The sequence below is a fragment of the Cervus elaphus genome, chromosome 22 (genome assembly GCF_910594005.1).
Source record: "Cervus elaphus chromosome 22, mCerEla1.1, whole genome shotgun sequence".
Classification (NCBI taxonomy): domain Eukaryota; kingdom Metazoa; phylum Chordata; class Mammalia; order Artiodactyla; family Cervidae; genus Cervus; species Cervus elaphus.
The window spans coordinates 29942837-29964417 of NC_057836.1; the positions used below are offsets into that span (position 1 = coordinate 29942837).

General features: G+C 41.2%; 1 protein-coding gene across 1 annotated transcript in view; it reads left to right on the forward strand.

Annotated features, from left to right (window-relative positions):
* Positions 1 to 15906: 15906 nt before the first annotated feature.
* Positions 15907 to 21581, forward strand: part of PDE3A (phosphodiesterase 3A) — a 356553-nt gene continuing 350878 nt past the window's right edge. The window contains exon 1 of the mRNA XM_043880675.1: positions 15907 to 17757. Coding sequence (XP_043736610.1) covers positions 16822 to 17757 — 936 coding nt within the window. The 5' untranslated portion in view covers positions 15907 to 16821. The remainder of the gene's footprint in view (positions 17758 to 21581) is intronic.

Below are 21581 nucleotides of genomic sequence, written 5' to 3' on the forward strand. Positions count from 1 at the left end.
CCCATTTTCTCCACCTTATGAGTTCATTTTACCATTCTATCAGGCTTGCATCTTCTGGCTTGCATGACATCTGTGAGATAGGGCTTTCTGCAACCAGAATAATTCCCCAGTTAGAGATCAGAAGTAAGTCGCTGGTATGTACCACCATGGAGTATGTGATGGGAGCCGACAGTGTCTGCTGCATTGATACTAAAGGGGTCTGCGATATTGTGACTTATAATAAGGAATATATATTTGGACTTCACCCCAGTTTCTGGCACAGGGTTCCTGAAACTCTTGGAATTTCTTATGTGATGAGAGCTATAAAGGTATCTTTTGTTATGTTATTGGGTTGACTCTTGGGCCCCACCTAAGAATGGGGGCAGGTTGCCAAGAGAATCAACCACATGATTAGAAGACTGAAACTTTCCTTCCTGCTCTTGACCTCCAGGAAAGGGACTGGGTTCGGAGGTTGAATCATTTAATTGATCATGTGTATGTAATGCTGCCTCCAGAAAAACCCAGAAGGAGAGGGTTTGGAGAGCTTCCAAATGGGTGGACACATGGAGATTTGGGGAGAGTGCTGATTCTGTGAGAGGCTGGGAGCTTGGAGACTTTTATCCATGCCTTGCATTTTGCCTCTATCTAGCTGCTCCTTTCATAATGAAGTGGAAATCTAGTAAGTGGCTTGCCTGGTAGCTCAGTGGTAAAGAATCCACTTGCCAACGCAGGAGATACAGGAGACGTGCGTTTGATCCCTGGGTTAGAAAAATCCTCTGGAGAAGGAAATGGCAACCCACTCCAGTTTTTTTTGTTTGTTTGTTTTTTTGTTTGGGAAATCCTGTGGACAGAGGGACCTGATGGGCTGCAATACAGTCCATGGGGTTGCAAAAGAGTCAGACATGACTTAGTGACTAAACAACAAAAAATCTAGTAAGCAAATTGTTTCTCTGAGTTCTAGAGCTACTCAAGTAAATAAACTGAACCTGAGGAGGAGGGGATTGGAACCTCTGATCTATAGCCAGTTGGTCATAAGCACAGTAATACTTTTGCCTGGTTCTGAAGAGGTAGCGGAGTGGACTGTGGGGTGGAGGCTATGGGAGGGAGGGCAATCTTACACGACTGAGCCCTTAACTTTGGAATCTGATATTGTCTCTGTATGGATAGTGTCACAATTGAGTTGAACAATAGACCACCCAGTTGGGGTCCAAGAATTGCTTATTAGCTAGTGTGGGGGAAAACCCACCCACTGGAGGGACAATTGATATGATGCAAAGAACTGCTGTGCTAAACTATGAACTATCCATTATATCACATGATTTTATCTTGATAGCCAGACTGTATTGATTTATCACTCAAAGTATTCCATCTTTTATTTTGTCCTTTATTTTATACTGTCATTTAGACACAAAAAAAATTGTGTAAGGTAAATCTGACGACAGAGAAAAGGAAATAAAGCAAGTCAAATATAACCTGTGTCTTCCTAATTTTTCAGGATCTCTTCAGTGAGGAACGAGAAAGGCAGTTAGTTGTAAGTGTGAGCAGGACTTGAAGTCCTCAGTTACTGAGCATAACGTGTGAGTTTTCCGCAATCAAGTGGTAACAGAGAGTCATCTGTTCAGATCCCACTTAGTCCTACTGCTTGGGTGCAAGAGGAAACTTATTTTAGCCTTCAGCCCAGATATATTGGTTAAATTATTACCATTTTAATTTAGAGGCAGCTGAGAAAATATACGCCAATTACTCCTAGTGACCACTGGATTCAAGATGTCTTTTCATTCATTAATTATTGAGGATTGGGCTTGTGTGAGAGGAGGTAATGGTGACCTCTCTCTCTCTTTCTCATGTAACACCTCCTTCATAGAGGTGTTGTGAGGATTTCTGCCTGTGTGGTAATGAAGTTCAGTAGCCTGCTTTGAATGTCTCCATGGAAAAAGGTGTTATAAAATTTTAAAGCAAAAAGTATACTTCTAATAATAAGGATGTTGATCTTGAAATGCAATATGAAAACCAGGGAATGGAAATTTAAAATTTGTAATGAAATGCTCTAAAGCTGGGATCTCCTCTGACCTTGGGAGTTCGGCAGGGGTGGGCCCAGGGAAGACTTGGATGGGAGATGTTGCAGGATGTGGTGGCGGTGATTCAGTAGGTGGCCTTCGTCCATCCCAAGATGGTCCAGAGCCAGCTCCCGGCCATGAGTTACGGAGCCCTGTGCCGCAGGAGAACCATCTATTGGATGCAATGTAAGACTGAGGTTCTGACCACTTCTGCTCATTAAAAATTCCAGGACATTTTTATAAGTTTAAGGATGGATCCTTGTGTCCTGCAACCTGGTTCCAGTTGGGTAGCTATGTTGGCTTTGTAAATTCTAGAAATAAAATATGCGTGGAAATTTCAGGAGGATGATTAACATTTCTATGGGAAAATATTCAGATGGATTGATTCAGAATTGTATCCAGAACTCTTCTTTCAGGAAGCAGCAAAACAAAATACACCTATTTGAGTGACTTTCTTATTGGGGCATAAATGTATTTATAGATGAGAGATAATTCCCTTTTCTTAATAAGCTCATAGGATTTATATCTGGTGATGAAACAACTTGTATTTTGAGGATTTTTTCCCTGGGTTTTTCTTCAGTCTCCAGAATAACTGATATTTAGAAGAGGAAGTGGAATAAGTTGCATAGGAAATGATAATAATTGTTTAAAGTAATCTGAAAGTCTTTCCTGATCTCATTTAGCTATGTGTCACCCATAATTTCACATTATAATTACAAAAATCATAGCAAGACCATACGATTTATTCCTAATAGTAAGTAGACCAAGATCCTTAGAAAACAAAAAAAGAAAATCAGTAAAAGATTTGGTCAGAGAGAGGAGAGTGATTATCAGAGAAAAGTTACACATTCCTAGGTTTATCTAGAGTCAGCCTTTTCTGGGACGGAAGAAGAACCACATTACTTTTTTCTACAATCACTTACTATTCTTACGGAGCTCAAAATGCCCATTTCTAGATTTTGGTTAAAGGAAATTATTGAGCCTAAGCTCTGTAGGTAATTTGCCATTTCTGTGGAAAGTTACCATAGCTTTGTGGTTCCAGCAGGATTGGGAAAAAAAAAAAAAAAGGCTCTCAGTTTCAAGCAGAGAACAACTCAGATTAATTAACATGATACTTCCCTCTTGGTATGTGAATATGAGATATTGATTACATTGAGAAGCCCAGATGGTGCCTTCTTTTCTGAACTCCATATTAGTGGGAGAAATAATAGACTTTAGAATTTTCCTCTTAGTATTTGAGTTTAAGTTTTAAGAGTAAATAATAATTTGTAGACACTGATTACTCTTTTTCTACAGTTTCTACAGGTGATTATTGTTTAAATGCTGAATTTTGACTCTTTGGCTATATTCTTTCAACATAATTATTGTTTTCAAGGCAAATAGACATGCCAGAGTCATACATAAGATTGCCCTTTGCAGGGTGGGCGGGGGCAGGGTGCAAGAACTTAACAGGCAGTATAACAAATAGCCATAGATTTTATAAGATACAATACAGCTATGAGTTAGAAGAATACTATAAATGTAAGTGAAAGTGAAAGTCTCTCAGTCATGTCCGACTCTTTGCAAACCCATGGACTATACAGTCCATGGAATTCTCCAGGCCAGAATACTGGAGTGGGTAGTCTTTCCCTTCTCCAGGGGATCTTCCCAACCCAGGGATCAAACACAGGTCTCCCACATTGCAGGTGAATTCTTCACCAGCTACTCCACAAGGGAAGCCCAAGAATATCGGAAATGGGTAGCCTATCATTCCTCTAGCAGATTTTTCCGGCTCAGTAAGGAGTGTAGAATAACTAGTCAAGTTCTGGTATTATTCAACTACATTGACTTCAAGATGAAAAATACTAATTGCTGAATCATGGCATCACCAGACCTAGAATCCAGACTGCATTGTGGAGTATCTTAAGTGAGGCATCTGTGCTTATTTCTATATTTATCCAATTAGGATGCTATTATCTGCTCCATCCATTTTGTATATTTCATGACAAACAATGCTAATTATCCTTGGAAGCAAAGAATAAAAATACTAAATACTTGTAAGCATTTCTTTTTAGAACATACTGTTTTATAATTATCAAAATAGTAAATTATTATACTTTCTATTTTTTTAGTTTATAGTTTTATTTTACTTTATATTATATATAACCAGGGCTTCCTGGACGGCTCAGTGGTAAAGAATCCACCTGTAATGCTAGAGACACAGGAGACATGGCTTCCATCCCTGGGTTGGGAAGATCCCCTGGAGAGGGAAATGGCAACCCATTCCAATTTTCTTGCCTGGAAAATACCATAGACAGAGGGGGCTAGTGGGCTACAATCCATAGGGTCGCAAAGAGTAGGACACAACTGAGAATGCACACATTGGATATATTACAATTATTTCAAAATTTAACCAAATATCAAAAGAATTTTAATGCATGAACAGTAAAACAGAGAAAACCAGTAAGATTTTTTTAAATGACATACCTAAGCACACAAAAAATAATAGTGATTCTCCTTTAAGTAGTATCAGAGAAAATGCAACATATATATTTTTCTTATATTCATTTACAGTTGTGAGATATAATTTAGAGAGATTTATGTACCCATTACTCAATTCCCCCAATGGTAACATCTTGAAAGAGTATAAGACAAATTCACAAGCAGGATATTGGCCTTGACACAGTTAAGATATAGAGCAGATTCAGCTCAGGGACCCCTCTAATGCTCTTTTGTAGCCGCATACACTTTCCCACTCAGCCCACTCCCTGACCTCTGCCAACCACTCATCTGTTCTCCATTTTGATAGTTTTTTTCATTTCAAGAATGTTACATAAGAGAGATCATATTATGTAACTTTTGGGGATTGACTTCTTTCACTCAGCATAATTCCCTGGGGATTTATCCACATTTATTTTACCCAGGTGATCCTTATTTTCAACTAATATACACAATGAAAGAATCATTGTACAGAGTGGAAAGCCTGCATCTTGTTGTCATTTATTTATTTTTTTTAATACTGAGAGTTTAAGGGACTAGTATTCAAAATATTAAAGAACACTAATTTGGTATGTCCATTCAATGGAATATTATTTGGCCATAAAAAATAAGTACTGCCACTTGCTACAGAATGGATGAACCTTGAAAACATGCTAAGTGAAAGAAGTCAGACAAAAAAGATGCCATATTATATGATTTCATTTATATGAAACATTCAGAATAGATAGAAATCCATAGAGGTAGAAAGTAAATTAGCAGTTGCTGGGGCTGGGGAAGGAGGGAATAAAGAGTGGCAATAAATGGGAATAGAATTTCTTTGGGGGATTAGATAGCAGTGATGATTGTACAACTTTTTGAATCCACTAAAAACCACGGAACTGTATAGTTTAAATAGGTAAATTTTATGGTGTGTGAATTATATCCCAATTAAAAATCAAAAAGTAGTGGGATATTCCCTCTTTGGAAATTTTCAGTTTGTTCTAATTTTGATTAGGTGAGAGACAGATGGTGACCTCTAAATTCTTAGATTGCATTAGAGGATGAAAAAAAGTTAAAGTGTTAAGTCACTCAGTTGTGTCTGACACTTTATGACCCCATGGACTGTAGCCTGCCAGGCTCCTCTGTCTGTGGAATTCTCTAGGCAAGAATACTGGAATGGGGAGCCATTTCCCTCTTCAGGGGATCTTCCCATCCCAGGGATCGAACCCAGATTTCTTGCATTGCAGACAGATTCTTTACAATCTGAGCCACCAGGGAAGTCCTTATTGGTATTAATTCATAACAAGCCCTGAGATCAAGAATCTGGAGATCTGAGTTCTTTGTCTTTGATGTTTTATTAACTGGAGAAAATCTCAGTTTTTCTGGGTCTCAGTTCCCTCTTGTGTAAAATAGGGATGATATAATATAAGCTTTACTAACAACACATACATTGTGAAGATTGATTAAGATAATAAATATAAAATTACTTTAAAAACTGAAGAGCACAGTATAGATGTCATATTAGCATATTTCCAGAATTGCATAATTTAATCTTTTATGATGGAGTTTTAGATTTACTTTATAATTTTATTCTATTTTTAAATATGCTTTCTCCTTAAGTAGGTTGTAAAGGAAAAGAGAGTGGCTTGATGGATTATTCAGGTAAGATTTTCAATTAGTTAATTATCTCTATTCTTTCTCTTTATCTCTCATTCCATCAATCACCTAATTCTAGACATTTGGCTGATTATAGTTTTCCCTGATGGCTCAGTGGTAGAGAATCTGCCAGTGCAGGAGATGCCAGTTCAATCCCTGGGTCAGGAAGGTCCCTTGGAAAAGGAAATAGCAACCCACTCCAGTAATCCTGCCTGGAGAATGCCATGGATAGAGGAGTCCATGGAGGTGCAAAGAGTCAGGCACGACTTAATGAAGGACTGAGCATTTCAATTTCCCCCCTAAGTGATAAGGAAGCTCAAAACGCTTTGTTAACCTTTTAAAAACACTGGTATATTTCATATAAAAGAGGATTGAGTTTACAGGCCACAGATGTTTCTGAGCTATATGTAATTTTTGTCCTGGTATTTGACTATCACATGAACAAAAATGCGGGGGTTAGTATGTTGTCGTCGTTGTTTAGTCGCTAAGTCATATCCTACTCTTTTGAGACTCCATGGACTGTGTTATGCCAGGTTCCTCCGCCCATGGGATTTCCCAGGCAAGAACACTGGAGTGGGTTGCCATTTCCTTCTTCAGAGGATATAACTTCTGAGGGCAAATTAAAAACTAACTTTAAAATTCAGTGATATTGGAACATCAAAAGAAATAACATATACTTACATTTTCCTTTCTATCAAGCAACCCTCAAATTTTTCTCTATAAATATTCTCTACTGGAAAGCACAGATCATGCTTAAGTCCTCCATTTATAAAATGGTCTACATATCAGTACCAGCTATAGAACTGAGGTATTTGCTCATGAAGTCAGAGCTTAGTCTTGGACAATTTATTAGTCATTTACTTGGCAGGCACTGTATTTTCTTCCTTCTGCCTCTCCCCAAGAAGAAGTTTTTTTTTTTTTTTTTCATACTGTTACACATTCTTTTTACATTTTAAGCAAAATTCATTATTCTTCATAAAATAGTATTATTCTTAGGCTTTTGCCAACATATTGCTTTATTTTGAAATGAGGGTTATTTTTAAATAATTATTACTGAACAGAAAGCAGTTCACATTCACTCCTTTCCTTCTACCAACATTTACTTCCACAGATACAACTGAAAATTACTATTCATGATAATGGGCCTGAGACACCAAAAGATTTTGAATCTGCAAACAAAGGTTCAATTAAATTTGTTTTGCCTATGATGCTAAAGCAGAGAAGTGAAACAATCTATTTTAATAAATCTCTTTAATAATATAAGCAGTCTTAAAGCTCTAAAACTCATATTATCCATAATATTTGCTATCTGTAAAAAGAAAGATATACAATAAATGTATTCACACTCTTTTGCTTAACTCAGGTACTCTGTACACTGTGAGTTCCTTCTTCCTTAATAATCTTGTAATCTACTAAGATTGAGACATGGAGGGTACAAAGAATTCTGTAAATGAAAGCTCAAGTTTCCCCCTTTGAATAGAACATCACCTTTTGATATATATGTAAAAGATAAGACTCAATGAGTGAAAAGTATGCTGATTTCACACACACACAATTTATCATTATTTCTAAAGCTCTAACAGAATATATATTTTCATTTTTATATACTAATTCACTTTCCAAAGTGTGGTAGCACTTGCATGTCTAGAACAAAGAGTTACTGATGTTACTGATCAGTTACTAATGTGAGCACCCAGGGTAACAAATGTGGACCTGATGGATAATGGATACCCATCAGTGAATGGTAGGAAAGATTTGGATTCTAGGCCTAATCATGATTGCATCTATTTATAAATCAAACATAGTGTGTCTCATTGCCAAATTTTACAACTAGATCAAGATCATGGATTTGTGTTGCAGACCAACTGAGGGAATTTATGGGGAAGTGATATGAAAGATATCCTAAAACTTGTGACTCTCGTAGTTGACAAGCTACTGAGATATTTGGATTTACCCTGTGTTTAACAGCCTTCATAAAGAATACAACTGAATTACACATTTTATTAGTGCATGAATTACTAGATGTCTCATAAATTCCCAGCTAATGTGCCAAAGTTTAGAGGTATGCCTGAGATTTTAATCTCTCAGGATCCAGGCCTGAAGTCTTTGTCTGCAAAAAGCTTTGTTCCTTTAATCCAACGTGACAACAAAATGTTATCGTTTTCTGCATGTGCTCCCATGTGAACAAGGTTGGGAATCCCTGTACTGAAAGCACTCTGATTTCCTTAATGATTTGTTTAGAAAAGGTTGAGCCAGCCTTTAACACCCAAAATGTGATGTCAGAAAGGCCAACTCTCCGACATTGGGGAGGCAGAGGACACAGAAGCTGAAGTGAACTGTCCTGGTGGTTTGTGCTGTGGACAGTCTGACTCCCTGAATAAGTGTTGTGGAGGAAACCTGTTCTTACATCTTGCTTTCACTCTTTAGGGATTTTACACCAGTTCACTATTGTACATCCAAAGACGTTACTTAAAACCTTTGGGAATGAAAAAGAGGGGCAACATTCCACAGAGCAGGAGGGAAAATGTTGAGTAATTTACCAAGCAGTTTTTTAAAAAGTAACTTTCTGTGAAAAGCATTGCTTGCATGATTTTGCCTATGAGCCTCATCTGGACGTCTAATGGGGCTTCCCTGATAACCTCAGTTGGTAAAGAATCTGCCTGCAAAAAAAAAAAAAAAAAAGAATCCGCCTGCAATGCAAGAGACCCTGGTTTGATTCCTGGGTAGGGAAGAGCTGCTGAAGAGGAGACAGGCTACCCACTCCAGTATTCTTGGGTTTCCCTTAGTGGTGCAGCTGATAAAGAATCTACCTGCAATGCAGGAAACTTGGGTTCGATCCCTGGGTTGGGAAGATCCCCTGGAGAAGAGAAAGGCTACCCACTCCAGTGTTCTGGCCTGGAGAATTCCATGGATTGTATAGAGTCGGACATGACTGAGCGACTTTAACTTTCTAATTGGAACAACCAAATCTTCAATGTAGATTTTGAAGCATCTGCCCACTTGAGCATTTATATGTAATTGCATCCCCAAAACTCAATTTTCTACATTTTTCCCTAACTGGATGTGGAATAATGTGTTATTAAGGCCTATTTTTCCAAATTGTTTTAATTTTTAAACTTAAATTCAGCCACTCAAGAAGTGTTAACTGGAGTAGTTAGGTTACAATGTGAGCTATGACTCTTTAGGTAGTAATTGATATTCAGAAAACTCCTGGCTCTGGATTTCTCATCTGACTTGCAACCAAAAGCATGTATTTAAATGACTTTTCCCCATGCCTGTCAGAAACCTGCTGTAGATGATGGACATGTCATCTGAGAAGCAGTACAAAGTTTTCAGAACATTGGCTATTACATGTTGCTCATCTAAATGAGTGACTTACTGAGCAATTTTGAAAAAGCAACTTTCTGTTGAAAGCACTTGCTTGCAAGATTTTGCCTATGGGTCCAATCTGGGCAACCAAATCTTCAATGCAGATCTTGAAGCATCTATCCACTTGAGCATTTATATGTAAAAGTATATGGAGATTGTCTTTAACAATAACAATGAACAAGAAAAAAATAAATGAACAAGAACCTTTTGGGTAGCGATAAGTCCTACAAATAAAATGAGACAGGTCAGTGTGAGAGTGACTGAAAAATGTGCATGTGCAAATGGAGTCCCAAGATGTTTTAAGATGGTTGGGGAAAAGCCTTTCTAAGCAGGCAATATTTGCGGTGAGAACTGACGGAGCAGAAGGAGCCAGTTCTGTGAACATCTGTAGATACCAAGGTCCTGATTTGACATGACAAAGAACAGGTAGATAGCTTGAGGAGCAAGAGATGTACTCTCCTTCAGAAGCCACTAGCCACATGAGGCAATTAAAATTAAATACAAAAATTCAGTTCCTCAGTGGACAATTAAATACAAAAAAACCACAGCTCAGTCGAGAAAGAATCTGCCTGAAATGCAGGAGACCTGGGTTCCATCCCTGGGTCAGGAAGATCCCCTGGAGAAGGAAATGGCCACTCACTCCAATATTCTTGCCTGGAAAATCCTATGGACAGAGGAGTCTGGTGGGGTACAGTCCATGGGATTGCAAGAGTCGGACATGACTTAGTGACTAAACCACCACCACAGTGGCACTAACCATGTTTCAAGGGCTCAATGGCTAGCCATGGTTAGTGGTTACCATATTTGAAGTGCAGAGTATTTTTTCTCATAGAAGAAATTATTAATGGACAGTGTTGCAGAGTGACGTAAAGCTGGAATAGGACAAGAGGTCACAGAGAGTGTCTTAGAAAGATCATAAAGGTCCTTGCGGGCTATTGGGGAACTTTGGATTCTGCAAGTTCACTGGAAGCCTTTGGATGCTTTTAAGGAGGGAGTGACATCATTGAATTTAAAAGTGACATCATTGGATCACTCTGGCTATTGTGTAGAAAATGAATGGTAGAAGAGCATCACCAACTTATAGCAGTTGTCCAGACCAGGGATGATGGTGGGTCTTCAGTTGGTTATCAAAGAGGGATGGCGAAAAGTTAATGGATTCAGGTTGTGCTTTAGAAATAGAATCAAGTGCACTTGCTAATAGACAAGAACGAGGGCAAGATAAACAGAGGAAGGAATAGAGGGTAATACCCTCTTTAGAGGTGCGAGAACTAGGTAGGTGGTAATAATTTTTCCTTGGGGTAGGGGAGGATTGAGGAGAAAACAGGCTGGGTGTCTGGGGATTGGTAATAGAAGGATAGGGTAGGGAGGGAGCTGAAAGTTAAGAATTGTGTTTTAGATGGTGGTGGTTTAGTTGCTAAGTTGTGTTTGACTCTTGTGACCCCAGGGAGAGTAGCCTGCCAGGCTCCTCTGGCCATAGCATTTCATATTTTAGTTACCAATTGGATATATGTACACAGAGGTCAAGTGTGTCGTGGAGAATGAGTGAACCCATACTGTGGGGTGTAAACTGTTAAATTTAAAAGAAGTCCCTTAATGATAACTATATCTGGCAAAATGCAAGTGATATGCAGTGGGGTTAATTTCTAAATCTTCTTCACAAAGTACTCATGGAAACACCCCTGACACTGGCTAAGTGGAGAGTTTTAGTGAGTCTTTTGAATATTTCCTTCAATTTTCCATATTCTCTTTCTCTGTGTACCACATTTTCATGATCCTTTGGCTGTATTGTCACCTTCTTGCATGAGAACTCATCACTAAAGGAACATTTCATGCAAAGATGGCCGCAATAAAGGACAGAATTAGTATGGACCTAACAGAAGCAGAAGATATTAAGAAGAGGTGGCAAGAATACACAGAAAAACTATACAAAAAAGATCTTCATGAACCAGATAATCATGATGGTGTGATCACTCACCTAGAGCCAGACATCCTGGAATGTGAAGTCAGGTGGGCCTTAGAAAGCATCACTATGAACAAAGCTAGTGGAGGTGATAGAATTCCAGTTGAGCTATTTCAAGTCCTGAAAGATAATGCTGTGAAAGTGCTGCACTCAATATGCCAGCAAATTTGGAAAACTCAGCAGTGCCCCCAGGACTGGAAACGTCAGTTTTCATTCCAATCCCAAAGAAAGGAAATGCCAAAGAATGCTCAAACTACCGCACAATTGCACTCATCTCACATGTTAATAAAGTAGTGCTCAAAATTCTCCAAGTCAGGCTTCAACAGTACATGAACCATGAACTTCCAGATATTCAAGCTGGATTTAGAAAAGGCAGAGGAAAGAGAGATAAAATTTTCAACATCTGTTGAATCATTGAAAAAGCAAAAGAGTTCCAGAAAAACATCTACTTCTGCTTTATTGACTATGCCAAAGCCTTTGACTGTGTGGATCACAATAAACTGTGGAAAATTCTGAAAGAGATGGGAATACCAGACCACCTGACCTACCTCCTGAGAAACCTGTATGCAGGTCAGGAAACAACAGTTAGAACTGGACATGGAGCAACAGACTGGTTCCAAATAGGGAAAGGAGTACATCAAGGCTGTATATTGTCACCCTGCTTATTTACCTTATATGCAGAGTACATCATGAGAAACGCTAGGCTGGATGAAGTACAAGCTGGAATCAAGATTGCCAGGAGGAATATCAATAACCTCATAAAAGCAGATGACACCACCCTTATGGCAGAAATTGAAGAAGAACTAAAGAGCCTCTTGATGAAAGAGAAAGAGGAGAGTGAAAACGTTAGCTTAAAACTCAACATTCAAAAAACTAACATCATGGCATCCGGTCCCATCACTTCATGGAAAATAGATGGGGAAACAGTGGAAACAGTGGCTGACTTCATTTTGGGGGGCTCCAAAATCACTGCAGATGGTAACTTCAGCCATGAAATTAAAAGATGCTTGCTCCTTGGAAGAAAAGTTATGACCAACCTAGAAAGCATATTGAAAAGCAGAGACATTATTTTGCCAACGAAGGTCCGTCTAGTCAAAGCTATGGTTTTTCCAGTCGTCATGGGTGGATGTGAGAGTTGAACTATAAAGACAACTGAGAGATGAAGAATTGATGCTTTTGGACTGTGGTGTTGGAGAAGACTCTTGAGAGTCCCTTGGACTGCAAGGAGATCCAACCAGTCCATCCTAAAGAAAATCAGTCCTGAATATTCATTGGAAGGACTGATGCTGAAGCTGAAACTCCAATACTTTGGCCACCTGATATGAAGCGTTGACTCACTTGAAAAGACCCTTATGCTGTGAAAGATTGAAGGCGGTAGTAGAAGGGGACGACAGAGGATGAGATGGTTGGATGGCATCACCAACTCAATGGACATGAGTTTGAGTAAACTCTGAGAGTTGGCGATGGACAGGGAGGCCTGGCATGCTGCAGTCCATGGGGTCGCAAAGAGTTGGACAGGACTGAGCAACTGAACTGTCTAGAGAAAATGGGCAACTTTTATTTCTATGTGGTTGCTCAATGTCCACTTTACATGTTGGGTTTGGAGAGGGAGGCCTGGCATGCTGTGGCTCATGGGGTCTCAGAGTCCGACACGACTGAGCAACTGAACTGAACTGAACATGTTACGTTCAGTGCTAGACACTTCTTTCAGGTAGTACAGCTCTGCCACTTTCTGCATCTACCTAAGAAGAAGATTTTATTGTTCTCATTTCCCTGCCTCCAGATTCTGGATGGTAATGCCAGGAGAGGTGGAATCTAGCTTCTTTTCTTTTGATAGAAAAAATGACTTTCTGGTTGTGAGGCTTATTGAGAATTGGGAGAAACCAGGACACTGCCTCTATAATACAATAACATTTCAAGAATGCAATTAACATACAGACCCAGTGTTTCTGTTTTGCTGCCATTAACAGATGCCATTCTTATGTTCTTCTGGTCACAGTGTTGCTTTAATATCCACATTCCATCTCTTAAAACTTCAGTTTTTATGGTGATTTATTTATTTTTTTCCTAAAGAACTGAGACACTTGTGGCAGTAGGGTACAGGGAAAAATGGAAATACTCTAAAATTCTCACTATTCCTTTCTTGTTAATTTTGATATATGCCTGGATCTTGACAGTTTTTCATTTTAATATGCTCTTCTTGATGGCAGTGGATATCATCACAATATTCCAATCAAGGCTTTTCACTCAAATGTTTCAGGTAGGCTCTGGCACATGAATCATATGTCTAAAAAAGAAAACTCAAAAGGCAGGCTAGGGGCTCATTTGTCTTTGGCAAAGAGATCGCTACTCCTGTTTAATTATTAAACAGATGGTGCCCACTGCCATTGACTAGCTGCCCAGCTTGTTTTCCATGTGGTAACACAGTTCTGGACATCTGATGGGGAGAAGCTGTATTGTTACAGTTCCTCATATTCACTTACACCCTGATTTAAGTATTAACATCTGCCCCAAACTAAAGCAGGCTGTTTCCAACAAAGTCAAGCTTAAGTCTTAAGCTATCTTCTCCCCTGTCTCACGAATTTTCTTTTTCAGGTATCTCCTTTGCCTTTTCTTTAGATTGCTTCATCTCTACACATAAAATACATATTAAGTTACTTGGGCTTCCCTGGTGGCTCAGACGTTAAAGAATCTGCCCGCAATGCAAGAGATGCAGTTTCCATTCCTGGGTCAGGAAGATCCCCTGGAGAAGGGAATGGCTACCCACTCCAGTATTCTTGCCTGGAGAATTCCACAGACAGAGGAGCCTGGTGGGATACAGACCATGGGGTCACAAAGAGTCGGACATGACTGAGCAACTAACTTTCACTTTTTTTTCACTTTCATTGAGCCAATTATCCAGATACTCCAGGTTCTAAACACACTTTACCCTGGAATGTTCAGATAATTAAGACAAAATTGGATTATCTTTATTATTATTAGTGAGGGCAAATTACATTTAAGGTTCAGTTCAGTTGCTCAGTCGTGTCCGACTCTTTGCGACCCCATGAATCTCAGCATGCCAGGCCTCCCTGTCCATCACCAACTCCCAGAGTCTACCCAAACCCATGCCCATCGAGTTGGTGATGCCATCCAGCCATCTCATCCTCTGTCGTCCCCTTCTCCTCCTACCTTCAATCCCTCCCAGCATCAGGGTCTTTTCCACTGAGTCAACTCTTCGCATGAGGTGGCCAAAGTACTGGAGTTTTAGTCTCAGCATCAGTCCTTCCAATGAACACCCTAGGACTGATCTCCTTTAGGATGGACTGGCTGGATCTCCTTGCAGTCCAAAGGACTCTCAAGAGTCTTCTCCAACACCACAGTTCAAAAGCACCGATTCTTCTGTGCTCAGCTTTCTTCACAGTCCAACTCTCACATCCATACATGACCACTGGAAAATGCCATATTAAAAATGAACAAGAGTGAACTGGTCTTGTGTTCAATATTTAAAAAAAACCAACTTCCCACACTGATGGACTTTTTAAAAGATACTATTTTTTTTCATAATCTGCCAAAAGAGTTGGCTTAAAATATTTTAGTTTCTCAAATTCAACATTATACCGTGTAGGAAAGTGCAGCCCATAAACATGAATAACTAGGGTCCTGATTTTTTTTTCTCACAAGGTTTTTTCATGGTAGATACTTTCACCATAGGCAGTCTTTTAAGATCTTTCCTAGTGTTAATCTACCTGTTCTTATCACCCTCCCCACGCCCCCACCCCCACCGACTTTGAGATTTTTAAAATATTTCTGATTGGTTGAGCTTCCTAGCTTTGTACATTTCTCTGAGGCTAGGGCCACTTAATGTAATTTAACATCCGTCATCAACAACTGTTGACTAATACTCTCATACACTGTATTTTTTTAAGTAACAACAATAATAATGCTATTCGGGTCTAGGTAACTTGTTGAGGTTTTCCATTGTTTGGACCGACAGGAAAGCCTAGGTCCTCTGTCGAAACAGACCTTCCAGCAGGAGCAGTCAAGGCCTTACAATGCCACCTGACACTGGTTTGCAGTTGGACCTGACTTGAGTCTATAAGCATCTTTGAATCACTCAGACAGTAGATGTGGCTGTCATTTTTCAGGACAGTGGGAAGTCTGCGGACTCCCCTCTCGAGCTAAGTATCCAAGCACCATCCTTTTTTCACTCCAACGTCCTGGGCAGCTCTGTGTGAGGGCCAGCCTGAGACCCTGGAGCCCCGAGAGGCTGCGAGCCCTGCGGTGGACGGGTCTAAGCCACTCCTTCCCCAGGATGCTGGCAGCGCAGCCCGGCTCGGCTCCGGGGACAGAAGCTCGAGCTACGAAGAGCGCCTCCTCCGGGGAGGGGAGGGAGCAGGGCTGGGAACGCTTTCCTAGGGAGTTGCCTTAAAGAAAGCAAGCGGGATTGCAGATCACTCCAGCTGCCTGCTTTTTTATACAGTTTTAATCAGTCGTCTCCACTCTCCTCCCTTCTGCAAAATTGCAAATCACCACCAACCTCGCACCAAAAAGAAGGAAAAAAAATTGTAAATCTCCTTCTCCTTTCTCGCCCTCCTTTCCCTCCCACCCTCCCTCCCTCTCCAGCTCGCTCGCCCTGCCTCCCTTCCCTTGCGGCAGCCGCTCGTCTCTCCGACTGGGTGTCTCTCCGACGGGACTTAGCAACTTCTTGGTTATTTCTCAGCCCCCTTTCCGTTTTCACCACCTTTTGCCATGAACTGGACCGACAGACGCAGGGAAGGCTGTGCTTTCTGCCCCAGGGAATGGCGGTTCGCTTCCTGGGGCCGGGTCGGGGAGGATCGGCCGAGGAGAAAGAAAGAGTGATGGAGAGAGAGCCGCACTAAGGAGAGGAAGGGGCACCTCCGTCGGCTGCGGATCCCTAGCGTGCAGCAGCGCCCGGGATGGCTGCGAGCTTGCTCCGCGTCCCCGGCTCCAGCTGCGACCCCCGCACGCCGGACGCCTCGGGCGATCTTTAAAATCCTGAAGTCGGGAGAGACCCCGGAGGACCGAAGTCGGGGGTGGGGCTGGAGCGGAGAATGCAGCAAAGCTTTTCCAAGAGAGAAAAAGAGGAAGTCTGACCGCTTCTGCCTGTGCTAGCTTTTCACTGGAAGGCGTCTCTTTGCAGCATCGAGCCTTCTCCAGGAGTTATTCGAAAGCTGAAACTTTCAGTGCTCGCGGGCCTGGGAGCAGCAGGGATTCCGAGGGTGGGATTGCGAGAAGAGCGGGCGTGAGCGCGCGCCTGTGTGTGTGGGGGTGTGTGTGTGTGCGTGTGGCGGGGTGGGGGCGCCGGGGGGGCCCTCGGGGACTCCGCGAAGAGGGCGCACCATGGCCGTGCCGGGCGAGGCCGCCCGAGTCGGGGCCACGCCGGGCAACCGCGAGGCGAGGCCGGCCCCAGCGGCGGGCCCCGCATCGCCCCGGGACGTGGGCTGCCGAGGCTGCTGGGGCGCCCGGGTGCTGCGGCCGCTCCGGCGCTCGCGGAAACTTTCCTCGGCGCTGTGCGCGGGCTCCCTGTCCTTTCTGCTGGCTCTGCTGGTGAGGCTGGTCCGCGGGGAGATCGGCTGTGACCTGGAGCGGAGTAAGGAGGCGGCGGCGGCGGCGGAGGAGGAAGCAGCCCAGGCAGCAGAAGGGGGCGTCTTCCCGGGGCCTCGGGGAGGTGCTCCCGGGGGCGGCGCGCCGCTCGGCCCCTGGCTGCAGCCCTCCGCGCTGCTCTTCAGTCTCCTGTGTGCCTTCTTCTGGATGGGCTTGTACCTCCTGCGCGCCGGGGTGCGCCTGCCTCTGGCCGTCGCGCTGCTGGCAGTCTGCTGCGGGGGGGAAGCGCTCGTCCAGATTGGGCTGGGCGTCGGGGAGGATCACTTACTCTCGCTCCCCGCCGCGGGGGTGGTGCTCAGCTGCTTGGCCGCCGCGACATGGCTGGTGCTGAGGCTGAGGCTGGGCGTCCTCATGATCGCCTTGACTAGCGCGGTCAGGACCGTGGCCCTCATTTCCCTAGAGAGGTTCAAGGTTGCCTGGAGACCTTACCTGGCGTACTTGGCCGGCGTGCTGGGGATCCTCCTGGCCAGGTACGTGGAGCAGATCTTGCCGCAGTACTCCGGGGCGGCTCCGAGGGAGCATTTCGGGTCCCAGCTGATCGCTGGGACCAAGGAAGAGATCCCGGTGTTTAAGAGGAGGAGGCGGTCCAGCTCCGTGGTGTCCGCCGAGATGTCCGGCTGCAGCAGCAAGTCCCATCGGAGGACCTCCCTGCCCTGCATCCCCCGGGAACAGGTAAGGACCTGCAGCCCCCCTCTCACTAGCCTCTCGGGAAAACTTGAAAGCTTTCGGGATCCGCCACAAAGTGGAGGGAATTGGAGCGGTGGGAACAGAAGGAAAGACAGCCCAGCAAAGTGCCCTAACTTCAGACTTGGAAACCAGCGAGTTTTTCTCGCCCTCTCGCACAATATTTTATAATCTGAACAACAGGAACACGAATAAGTAATAAAACTAGATGGTCTTTGCAGGGTCTTCCACAGCTGAGCCAACTTTTTAGATGTGCTACACCTGGCGGATGACTTGTCTATATGTTTAAGTGCTCTCATGTTTTCATCTTTTAGCAGAAATGTTCGAATTAAGTTTTTTTAAAAAAGTGGGTGATTTTGAAAACGAGGATTTTGCTAGACTTCTTTCTGTTTCTTTTTATAGAATTTCTTTCTGTTTCTTTTCATAAAATTTCTTTCTTCTAAAGAGACAGGTAAACATTTATGAAAGTCAGTAAAAATATTCTAGAGTTGAAGCAAGGAGTGCTTGAAGGTGAGGCGCTGATATTCTGGTTTTGCAGTAAGTTTTACTTGAAGAGGCTGAGTTTGGTGGTGCCCAGTTTGCTTTTTAAAATGTAATTTGGGGACATACATTATTCCATGCTGATGTGTTTTGTATTATAACCATAAACTTCAATTTGGGGAACAATATGTCTGAACTTCAGAATTTGTGAGAATCGTGGACTGCGCTGTTAGTGTCAACTTGAAAAAAATTTCTCTTGAGTACCTACATACTTAGTGAATATTTAGCAGTTCAAGTGGATTTATACAGGAAATAATAATTCAGGAAAATATTTCTAAATTGCTGGTAATATAAATCTTTCAGAGAGGAGGAGGAGGAATCTAGAATTATGAGTGAGGTTATCTCAGATAATGTTTAGTGAATTTGGGGGACTTATTTCCTTATTATCATTGTTTTGAGATCATGGAATACAGTTGCTATAAAGGGTGTAAAAGAACAAACCCCTCTTTTAAAAGCAGATTGTATCTGAGGAGAACTTCAGTGTTCACCTCTCTGCTTCAAGCTGATTTGACACTTGGGGGTGGAGGTGGTAGAGAGCTGGTTAAGTATAGCAAGTGGAAATTTACACTTTTCTCATTTAAGTTTATGCCTACCTGTGGTACTAGGAGGACAACTTTAGGGAGTGAGAGAATACCCTAAGAAGTAGTAAGCTTTTTTCTCTTTAGGTTATGCTGTGGATAATCATTTGGGTATTTCTAAGAAATAGCAGTCACCATATGGTGTGATGACCAGTTTTTTCTCAAGTGGAGTTAATTACACAGAATGTGGTTGTTTGACATTATTTAGCAGAATGGATGACAACATTGTAGTCTCTGTGTTTATTTTAAAACAAATGTACTTATTTAGCTTTCCGTTTAGATAAAGCAAATATTTCTTGGGTTTAGCTTACTCTAAGGGTAAAGTTAAAAACAGGCCACTGACTGATACTTAGTTTTGGTAGAAATCTGGACATCACCAGAATAAAGTAAGCTCTCTATAAGCCAACTGGAGGGAAACACATTTTAATTTCTTTTTAAAGTCACTTATAGGACATCTTTTAAATGAAAACACTGCTAGTTTAAATGTATTTCAAATACACTTTTCTTTAACTTACAGGGAAATGTGACCTGATCACTGCAAAATTGAAACTTAATTTCTAAGGCAAATCTGTGAGTTAAGCATAACTAACTTGACTCCAAATTCATATCATTTAACCTCTGAAATTCTATTTCTGAAATTTCTTATTAACATTTAAGAGTTAAGGGTGGATTTAAGATGAGAAGGTGTTTAGGGGAATTAACCAGCAGTGTTAATTAACCCATAGATTTTTATTGGTTTTCTCTGGTTTGAATTGACAAATGGATGATTTGAATAGCCTGCAGACTTCTAAGAAAATTACTGAGCATTGAATTTTCACATGTTTTGCAGATGCATGAGGTCGATCATGTATATTCATAATATATTTTGATCAGTTTCTTTGGTAGCCTTTTTTTTTTTAAAGGCTGTGTTTATGAAGACTCTCCTAAAATGAGAGACTCTCTCTTATGGTTGATGGGAAAGCAAGGTGACATTTAGCAGAAATTTATTTACTTGAATTTTTAATGAGGGCATGGGTAAGTGTGTGTGTGTTACTTAAGGCTAGTTTTTATATATGACCCTTTAAAGCTGTTGCTGAGCATAATTGTGGGGGGTGGGTGGGAACTGACAATGCACTAGAATCTTATAAGACAGGGCAATATCTCATACGTTAGCCTAACTGTGTGAAAAGTTCAGGAGCTATATAGTAAATGGCTTATCTGTTTTATCACAAGGAAACAAACTTCTGATTAAGGGTGCAAAGTGTACCACTGTCATCCGCATGCTTTATGAAATCAAGAATCAAAATAATTATAAAACACATATATAATACGGCCCTGAATGCTACCTGATTAGGAGTTCTTTTCTGAAAGAATGTCTACTCTTTAAGACAATCCTCAGGCAACAAGTGAATTTCAAGTAGAGTTGTAAGAACATAAAACACAGAGAAGCTGGCAGAGTCCTCTGGAGAATTTCATTTGGACTTTGCTCATTGTGAGGTTTAAAGGTGAGAGAATTCCAACCTTTTCTTCTCTGTGTGAGTGATAGCGGCCACTAGCTTAGGAGCTATCTCTCGGCAATGACTCAGTTCTGAAAGGTCAAGGAGAATAGATGATAAAATTGTCATAAGGCAAACCAAATGACAGAATTCCCTCCCTCCCTGCCTTCCTTCTCCCCTTCCCCATCATGAAGACAATAGATCAGCTATTACATACAGAACTGAGTTTTGCAGCACTGATCATGAATACAGCTTCAGCCAAAGAAAGGAGATCGATCTAGTCTTCAGTCTCAGAATTAATGGGACACTGGGTGTATTTGTGAGATGTGAATGAAGGAGTAGGCTCTCAGGAAAGAACAGAGTTGGTAACATTTGCCTGGCTTTTAACTCACTTCTACTGACCCAGCAGGTTCAAGATTTTGTAGATCAGTGAGTCAAACTGTGCTTTTTTCGTTAAGAAGGCAGATGATTCCATTAAGGTGTATGTATCTTTCTTAAGTGGATGTTTATATTCCTGAGCAGGTATCATCCTGCCTTCCAAACACTAAGGTCCTTAGAATTTCTTGAATTATTAGAAATTATGCATGATTACTAAATATGTTATTTTTCAACATAAAATTTTAATTCAGCACTTGTATACTGGATATACAAGTGGATATTGTATTTGAAATACTTGGATATTGTATTTGAAAGGGTGTCTCTTTTCTTGATACTCAACACAATTGGCTGGCTCTTTCCCTCTAATTACTGGGACCACCTTACACATTGATTTTTGAAAGAATTCAAATCAATGCAATTTTATTTTAATTACATGTTAAGAAGGATTTAATATCTTTGCCTACGGTTTCACATAAAATGAACACAAGCTGTATGCCTCTCACCATTAATACTTTTGTACCACTTCATGACAAAATTCTTTGTGGTGGATACACTCTCAGTCAGAAATGTACAGCTGTATACTTCATTTTGTGAGATTAAAAATCAAAATATTTTCGCACTCATAGGGCCTTAAGGTTGTTAATTAAATATCTTTAGCAAAAAGATCTTTAGCAGGTTTTATAGGAATATAATAGTTTTTGTAAGAGTCTGGTGGTTATCAAGTAGAATCAAATTTTTCATTACTGATATAAGAAAGATATTTTCAAGCAAAAAAAGCCAAAAACAGAAACAGCAAAGCAAAAAGTAGGATACAGCAGTAGGTATAGTTTTCGATGGTAGG